Source organism: Pseudonaja textilis, unplaced genomic scaffold (genome assembly GCF_049901715.1).
Source record: "Pseudonaja textilis isolate UNSWEBS1 unplaced genomic scaffold, rPseTex1.2 PTEXSCF35, whole genome shotgun sequence".
NCBI classification, from domain to species: Eukaryota; Metazoa; Chordata; class Lepidosauria; order Squamata; family Elapidae; genus Pseudonaja; species Pseudonaja textilis.
In genome coordinates, this window is record NW_028262894.1 from 27,730 (window position 1) to 37,510 (window position 9,781).

At 40.0% G+C, this 9,781-nt stretch overlaps 1 protein-coding gene across 1 annotated transcript; it reads right to left on the reverse strand.

The window, feature by feature from the left end:
* Positions 1 to 526: 526 nt before the first annotated feature.
* Positions 527 to 8,729, reverse strand: LOC148123627 (vomeronasal type-2 receptor 26-like; the record flags this gene model as incomplete). Its single annotated transcript, XM_087919180.1, has 3 exons — positions 8,719 to 8,729; positions 7,896 to 8,187; positions 527 to 1,384 (listed from the first exon to the last, which is right to left on the reverse strand). Coding segments are annotated over exons 1-3 (1,161 nt in total), but the record flags the coding sequence as incomplete, so codon positions are not given.
* Positions 8,730 to 9,781: the final 1,052 nt, after the last annotated feature.

The window sequence follows — 9,781 nt, forward strand, 5'->3', positions numbered from 1 at the left end:
TGCAGACCAAAGGATGCACTCATATTTATATATTTCAAAAAGGAGGGCAAAGTGATCCTTGCATACATATTCATAACAAAAGCATAATAGATCTCAGGATATAGTGGTTTTATAGCTAAGAAGATACAATTGCATCATAAGATTCAGGGATTGTCAGGAGAATGCTCTAATAAAACCACCACAATCCACTGCGAAATACCAGGATATATTAGTTATGTTTCAGTTTGTCTATTAAACAGTCCCATTCATCTGGAAACATATTTTTTTCTACAGAACCACACTCTGATGTCAGCTCTGTCTTCCTCCTAAAATTGATTTTTCTCTTAAATAAACATTTGATATTGCCTCTTTAGCATAGTTGCACACCATTTAAATGTTACCCTGAATTATCAGAGAAAAATTTACCCTCTTTAAAGATCTGACATATCATTTTGATCCTATTAACTATACAATTCTAAAATATTAGCCAAACATTTATATGACTGGTACTTATATAAAGTGATATTTACATTCATTTCATTTTTACCTGCCATGATTGTTGATTTAGAGTCTTGAGTTCCCAAGAATGTCCTCTTTTTCTGCTCTTAGATGAAAGCATGGCTTGCAGTGCATGGGCCACTGCATAGACAGCATTATAAATGCTATAACTTTGCCCACTTATGCTACTTCTAAACAAAACATTGGGAAGGGTCTCCAATGTCTCCTCACCAGTGCATTCATTGTCACTGTCCTCATCTAACCCAGCATTTGGAAAAGAGCATTCAAACGCACGTTCCCAAAACAGCCTGATCAAACTATCTTCTTCTTCAGAAGAAGAAGGCTTCCTCATCTGAATAAATTTCTGAAACCCTAACATTTCCTTCGAGGAAACTGCCAACGATAAGGCCCCATGGATGAAGTCCATGCCTCTGGTTCTTTGAAAGGGGGTTGATGTGAATTCCATCTGTGCTGGCATTATCCAAACTTTATCTTTTCTCTTCACTGGCGTGTCAACATATTCTGAAATAAATGGAACCATTCTAAAAGCAGTCATGGCCTCATTTTCACAATATATGATCACAACATTGGCAGTACTTCTCATAATAACCTTGTATAACACAAAATAGTCAATTAGGTGATCCTCAAGGTCATTGGTAACAGATTCCTTTGGCATTTCTTCTATGAAGTCAAAACAGATGCCTTTTTGAGAAAACATATCAAGCCTATTCTGTATAAAACTCTTTGCTCTTTCAGAGGTTTGGATAATGAGTCCAATCCATTTCCAGTCAAAGTGAAGCAACAATTGGATGATCCCAATAATTTGAAGATCTTCATCTGGAAATAATTGATGGAAGTAAGCAGCTTGTATGTTGTCATCTGTCTCCATAGTAGAACCATATAGGAGCTAAGAAAAAAGAAAGAAACTGGAGCATTTCTTTTCAGATCCAAATATTTATTTGTTTTTAAGGAAGACATTCCTTATCTATATGAAACTTTGGAATAAAAAATAAATCAATCATATCAGAAATATTTTAATAAAAAGCGGGATCAATATACTTTAATTACAATTCTTCTGTTGTTATCCAATATCAACAATACTCTTATATTTTACTTAATAACAAGTAATTCTCGAGGTACGAATATAATGGACTCTGCTAATTCTATTCATAAACTTGAGGATTTGTAGGAATGAATTATCTAACATGACTTCATGCACCCATCTACTTTTGCAGAAAATGGGTGTCTGAAGTTGTAGCTATTCCACCATTAAGCAGACATTGTCAAACATGGATACAGGGATGTTTGCACGTATCTAATGACCTTGTTTTAGCCAACTGCAAAATGTTTCAATACGATCATGAAACACTGACTGTTGTTACTTAGCTCAGTATGATAAGCATATTTGCAAGCTTGCAAACTATCACATACTTTGTTCTTTGTTCTTTGTTTATGACTTCTTCCATATCTCCTGTGTGCTCCCCCACCCGCTTGAAAGAGAATAATAAATGAGGTGTGCAGAGCACTCGGGGCCCCTCCTCTTGCTGCTGCTGCTGCAGCTGCCTGGGTCATTCCATCTGCCTCGGGTGTGAAGTGCTCCCTCCTATGAAAACAATCGGATGTCTGGTGTCTGTTATTGGTATTCACCCTTGCGAGGGTCCCTCTAAACTTCTTCCCTGCATAGGCAGCGAAAGAACGCCGACGGAACAACGGACTGGTCGCTCGCTGCGACAACTGGGGGCTCGTCCGGGATCCGTCTGCCTTTCGCTGTCTCAAAGGTGTGATCTCTGTCTAGAGGTGCATCTCCTTCACTCCCGTTCTTACGCACCTGGCAAAGGCATCGCGCAATCGTAAGTAATGGGCTCCTCACCTTCCAAAGTTTCGTCAGGTCATAGGGACGAACTTTATACTATAGTGAAGAAGGCTAATTCTTTTCAAAAAATTAATGGCACCACTGTATATCCTCTTTCAAAAAAATCATTGACTAACCTATTGGCATACCTAGAGGAACATTGTCCATCTTATTCTGAGAAGGGAACACTTCGACACTCTTCATGGCAGAAATTGGGGAAGTATCTACACGATATCCCCCGAGCCCCACCTGAAATATTAATATCTTGGCGGGCTGTCATGGCAGCATTAAACACACTCTATCCTCCAAAAGAGAATGCTGCACCTCCTACCTCTGAAATTCCCCCTCCCTCTTCTTCCCCTACTAATCCTGCTAAATCTGGAGATCCTCTTGTGGCACAGGTGGAAACTCCTTCTCATCCACCACCTTACATCAATCCTGCAGAATCTTCTAATCCTCCCCCTTCTGCCCCCACTCCTTCCCCCTCTCCACTAACTCCTCGAGGAGGCCTTATTAGCAATCTCCTTTCCTCCCCTCTACCGGTGGATGATTCTGAAACTCTTTCTGCCTTCCCTCTTGCCCTTCCCCCGGGAGGTGGCGGCAACCCTGTACATACTAACATTGAATTTAAGGTCTTGAAAAACATAAAAGATGCAGCCACTAATTATGGTCTGCATTCACCTTACACTAGAGGCATACTTGATTCTTTAGTTTCTGGTAATACTGTCCTGTTGCTCTATGATTGGAAAATGTTGTTTTCTATGCTCATGACTCCAGCACAATATGTTGTGTGGCAGTCTGAGTATGAAAAATGTGTTGATGCAGAAATACGGTGAGGCTTGCTGGCAGCAGTTACGGAAGGCCATCTTAAAGGGACAGGGCAATTTGCCACTTTAGCTCAACAACAGACTTGTCCCCGCCGTGCTTTTGCCATCATTCATATGTGTGCAATGAATGCTTTGAAACGGGTGGATGATACAGATTCACAATCCACCCAAGCCTTTTTAAATTGGCTTTTTCTAATGCTAATCCTGACTGTCAAAAAATTTTGCAACCTGTTGCTAACAAGCCAGGGGTTACTTTGGCTGAGTTTCTCCAGCTTTGTAGAATTGTTGGCACAACCTCCCATAAAATGGATGCGCTCGCAGCGGCTATTTCTTCTTCTTTACCTACCCCCGCTTCCTCTCCTGACGCTTTTGCTTTAACTCGTAATGGCAACTGTTTCAACTGTGGCAAGCCTGGACATTTTAAAAATCAGTGTCGGATGCCGGGAGGAGGAGGGGCCCTCCGCCTCCTGATTCTAAAAAACCAAAAACTATCTGTCCTCGCTGTCGTAAAGGCTTTCACTGGGCTTCGCAGTGTCGTAGTAACCCCCCCTCTGCTCAGCCTTCGGGAAGCTATGACCCTGGTGCTGTTGTAATGCTTCCCTTAACTGCAACTCTTTTAACACCCTTGCCCCCCTCCATGCAAACAACATTCTCTGTTCTGCTTTCAACTGCTCTTACGCTCCCCGCCTGCTCTCACCTCACACGCTCATCTTACTCATGCCAAACTCCTCTTTGAATTGCCTCTCTCTTGGAGGTGAAAGATCTTTTTCACTTGCCTGTTAACACTATAGTAGCCACTCTTGTTATTGCAACCCTTTCCCCTCTATTCCATGCCCTCACGGGCTTGATCGCATCATCCCTAACTGTTTGCTCTCCTTGGCTGTCTTGCCCACACCAGCCCTTTTCACAGCCATTCTTTTCCAAATTGATCTCAAAACAAAAAAGCTATACATCATCGAATGGCTTCACCTCCCTCACACTCCTAGAGCAACTGTCACCTCTAGAGCCCTTCAGCTCGCTCTGCTTTGTATCAAGGGACGTCACCGAGCAAAGGCTTTGCTCGCTCACGATCTTCAAGCTATACACATTCCTTTCAAACTCTCTCAATGGGAACCCCTTTTTCAGACGTCAGATGTATTACAAGACGCTCTGGAAAATTGTATTGGTCCCATCTCCTGCCATCTCCCTTCTGACCCCCGTTTGCAGTTAATTAAAACAATACCTATTACCTTTTCCTCTCCAGTAGTTGCTTTTCCATTAATTCAAGCCATCACAGTTTTCACTGATGGCTCTAAAACTCATGGCACAAGCAACTGACAATTAAGATGCCTCAACCTTCCCCTCTATTAGCAGGGGAAAGTCATAGTTATTTTCATCAAAACAAAAAGGCTCTGGTTAAACAATTTGGCATTTCTCTGGAAGAAACAACGGCAATCATCCAACAATGCCCCACTTGCAGTTTGCAAGCAAAAACTTTTCCTCAAGGGATTAATCCCAGGGGCATAGAGGCTTGTGAGACATGGCAAATGGATGTCACTCAATTCTCACCTTTTGCCCCTTGGAAATACCTTCACGTGTCTATTGACACCTATTCAGGGTTCATCATAGCCACCCCTCAAAGGGGAGAAACATCAAAGCACGTTATCAATCATTGTATTCGGACCTTCGTAGTACTGGAACTGCCAAAAAATCTAAAAACAGATAATGCACCAGCCTATATCAGCTCTCAATTCTCTGAGTTCTGCTATCACTGGTCCATTATCCACAAGTTTGGGATTGCCTACAATAGCCAGGGGCAAGCTATTGTTGAAAGGGCTCACCAAACCTTAAAATTGGCATTACAATGATACATGGGGTCAAATGGCCTTAAAGGCCCCCCTAGCCTCCCAGTATTACAAAATGTGTTAAATGTTTGTCTGTATATGCTTAACTTCCTCAATCTCACTGGCACCCCTCCCCTGTCTGCTGTATCTCGACACTTTACTAAACCATCTGTTTCCACTTCGAGACCACTTGTCTATTATAGACAGTTACCTGATCCTGCGTGGAAAGGACCTGCCGAATTGATCACCTGGGGTCGAGGCTACGCAGCAGTCCAGCTTCCTGACAGAACTCTCTGGGTTCCTGCAAGGTGTGTCCACCCATATCACTGCCCACAACCAGCGGAGCCATCATCCGAAAAAGATGACAGCACTTTTCTTCTTCCTGCTTGGCTGTTCGCTTCACTGGACTGATGGGACATCCACCAGCCTTAAGGCCCACAAACCACACAACATCACATGGGTCATCAAGGATGCTTATGGGCAAATACTCAACTCTACAACTAATTACACCATGATTTCTTCCTATTTCCCCAAATTACATTTTGACTTTGCTGAAATGATTATGTATTATTGACAAAAAAAAAATCATTCTGTATTCAGGTACAATTGTTTCCCAAAATTGATGTATATAACTCAGAAGATTTTGTTTCTTTACTAGAACCTAGACAATATAATCTTAAGGCTAAAAGAGAAGTAGTAACTGCTTTGATGCTAGATGTACTGCTGGGATTAGGAGCTTCTGGGATGGCCACAGGTATAGCTGGCCTTGTTACTTCTGATCAGCATTTTCACCATTTAAGCACTACCATAGATGCAGACTTACACCGCATTGAACAATCTATAGTTGCTTTGCAGAACTCCCTCACTTCCCTATCTGAAGTTGTCTTACAGAATAGAAGAGGTTTAGATTTGTTGTTCCTCAAGCAGGATGGGTTATGTGCAGCACTGAAAGAAGAATGTTGTTTTTATGCAGATAGTTCAGGAGTGGTTTTAGATTCTATGAAAGAATTGAATAAGAGACTAAAGGAAAGGCAAAGAGAACGAGAGGCTCAACACACATGGTATCAGGGTCTGTTCAACTTCTCCCCATGGTTAACCACCTTAGTATCTGCCATTGCTGGTCCTCTTATTCTCCTACTTGTGCTCTGTACTATTGGCCCTTGTATTTTGGGCAAAGTTTTGGCCTTCTTAAAACGCAGATTAAGCCAGTTGGATTCCAACCTGTCACGAACTCAGAAACAGGTAAATAAAAGCAACCTTTGTTATCATTCTCCTCGGACTCAGACAACAATGAAATCATCAAAAGTGTTGGTAAGACATGCATCCTAATGAACTTGCAAGCCCCAGACTCGGAGGAGGAGGGGGCAAGCAAGAATTACCATTAGGTAGTGTTGATATCACTTTCCAAAAAATTAAAACAGAGGAAATGTTGCAATGTACTGTTACTGACTGGTATGATAAGTGATGGATGGACAATGGAATGTAGCCATGTGATAAGGTGCTGTGTGAAAAAAGTACTAGATGGAGAAGCGGAGAAATGAGAATAATATGGGAGAAATGAAAGTTATGGAGATAAGAGTAACTGGGAGGAGCTGAGAAGAAGGAGCATAAGATATCAGCTATGGCATAGTTTTTGCATTAGCATAATTATGTAGAAAGCTTCTCTGTCCTGCTATGATGTATGCATGTAGCCTATAAAAGGAGTACCCACCTGCCTGTTTAATAGGTCCATGTGTTATGGGACGATTGCTAAAATTCTTACAAGGTCGCTTACAAGCACTTGATAGTGAAATCAATAATACTCAAAAAACGGTCAGTTTTCTCACATCTGTTATTGTATCCAAAGATTCTGTTAAACAGCCTCTGCTGGAATGGTCTTCTGACGAAGAGTCAGAGAATGAAATAGATACAAATGCCTCCTATGCTCCCAAAGGAGCCTTATTGGATATGAGTGATGAAGAGTCAGAAGGTGAGTGTTCCTCCTCGTACTGGTGCAGCAGGGTCTCAACAAACCGAAGGGTTTGTTGCCACCCTTTGAATCCATTTCAGAGGAAAAAGGACTTTACCTGGAGACGGCATCACAAAAATAATAAAAAAGGAGGAATTGTAGCTATTCCACCATTAAGCAGACATTGTCAAACATGGATGCAGGGATGTTTGCACGTATCTAATGACCTTGTTTTAGCCAACTGCAAAATGTTTCAATACGATCATGAAACACTGACTGTTGTTACTTAGCTCAGTATGATAAGCATATTTGCAAGCTTGCAAACTATCACATACTTTGTTCTTTGTTCTTTGTTTATGATTTCTTCCATATCTCCTGTGTGCTCCCCCACCCGCTTGAAAGAGAATAATAAATGAGGTGTGCAGAGCACTCGGGGCCTCTCCTCCTGCTGCTGCTGCTGCAGCTGCCTGGGTCGTTCCATCTGCCTCGGGTGTGAAGTGCTCCCTCCTATGAAAACAATCGGATGTCTGGTGTCTGTTATTGGTATTCACCCTTGCGAGGGTCCCTCTAAACTTCTTCCCTGCGGGGAACTCCATAGGCAGCGAAAGAACGCCGACGGAACAACGGACCGGTTGCTCGCTGCGACATGAAGTCATGCGAGATCACAGCCCCAAGAATCATGTTTTAGTGAATAAATAAATATAATCTTCCATGAAATTAAATTAAATGAGAAAGTGTGGATTTCCTCCATTTTATATTCATATGTACTCACATTAAGAAAGGAATACCTGTGTCTTGCATTTGGTCTATATCTACATTTCACTATACTGAGATGGAGCAAAGTCCGAGGTGAGCTTATTTCATGGTTTTTATTTCAATTTCATATATCACTGTGTACAAGCCACAATTGTTCAAATAAATGTGTTGTTGAAAGGTCTTGACTCCTTTCTTTCTGAGATAGCTCTTACCTGTGGGATCTTGTAAATGCTCAGAATATTTGACATGAAATGTCCAATGTAAGCATTATGTCCTGCAATCACAGATATTACATTGTCTTTGAAATCACACTTGTAGTTTGGTATGAACCTTCCCTTGGTAGAGAGGAACTCCATGGAAGCCAGATAGATCCATCTTGCCAGGGCATAGCTATTGGAGATATGGATACCAAGGGTGATGTTAGGCAAGATCCTGGAATTCTCGTTGATTTCTTTGATTGCAAATTCCAAAGCCAAGACGTGCTGGTAGTTTTGCATAAACAACCTGAAATGAGTATTAGAGCATCTGTTTCCCAATTTAGCTGCATCCTTATTTATGTTTTTTCTAATTTTATATCACTCATGATTTTACAGCCCACAAGCACTGAAAGGAGGGAGTATATTAACATCAAGCAAGGCATCTCTTTGACTGTTTAATGCAATAGCCTCAAAATTATAGAGCAAAGTTTTATCACAACATATTAAAAAATTCTCCCTGGAAGTTAAGCTATAACACTTCACTTTTTATCCATTGGAGATGGCCATAAATAGTGATGATACATTCAGTGGACTGAATACAAAATGAAATAATCATAAATAATTACTTTAAATAATTGAATAATTACTAAAGGGTGCTTCTTTAATTTAGGGATCCTGATTTATTACTATCTTCTATTCTAATATTCTATTCCACCATTTCCAACTTCTCTTTCTTGTTCTTCTTCCTTTTAACTATGTTTCTCAGGTATTTAAAAAGGAAATTCAATTCTCATAGTACTGTACTTTCAAACACCAAATTTAAGAGAGAATTTGATACAATATCTGCATGTAGGACTAATTGCAGTCACATACACTTTCTACAAATGATCACTGTTATTTCCTCGTAGTTTTCCTGATTAATACAACCTGAAAAAGAAACAAACTAAAATGAAACTAATATTTACCTAAAAGTTATCAAGGAGGCTGTTGGAAGCTATTGAAACAGAAATATATACAACTTTACTTTGCATATGAGGAACCATATGATAACTAACAATATTATTAAAAGAAAAAATAATAGTGCAACTTAGGCAATCTGCAATCCATCTCTCACTCTAATTCAAGCATAACACAGATTTTAACTATTTCTGTATTGCATTGCTTAAAACTAATTACATACAGGAAGTCATCAACTAGTTCACTTGATGGATTTCTTGTGAATGTTAATTTGTCAGACATCATGTAAAATAGATAAAAAATGCCAGCAATGACCAAATCTTCTGAATGATAATCGTTGTGCTTAATAAGAGGTTGGTCTCCTACAGAACATTTGCCAAGAGCTGCTTCAGATTCTATATAGGAAGACAATATTGTTACAGATGCAAAGAAAAATATCATCTTGCAGATCAATTTATCTCTCGGCCTCCTGTTTACTCAATGAGAATTGGGCATTTGAAATAGAACAGCCTAACATACATTATTCCATGAGACTACTTTAAAATCAGAGGTGTAAATGGTTTAAAAATGAGAATGAAAGGACTTTGTCCTCCATCAGTACCCTTGGAGAAAGAAGAATATTATACCTTTTTGCTGTTTAACTATATTATTTTTAATAGTTTCCATAACTCCTTAGAGAGGAGAAAATAAGAACACATAATTGAAAATGATTGTAGAGATTTAGGCATGTCCCAATTTGTGATACACTGAGAACTGTAACTTGGAATTAAGGAGAAAAATAACAGTGGCCAGGGGATAGAAAGAACTACATGAACAATTTAAAAAGTTTTCCTCTCAAGTATCTAGAATTGGTTTTCCAAATGAGAAATCAGCTGAATTTAAATGGAAATTTCAGTTATGACAAATTAAACAACAGAGTAAATCAAATTAAATTATACTAGGAG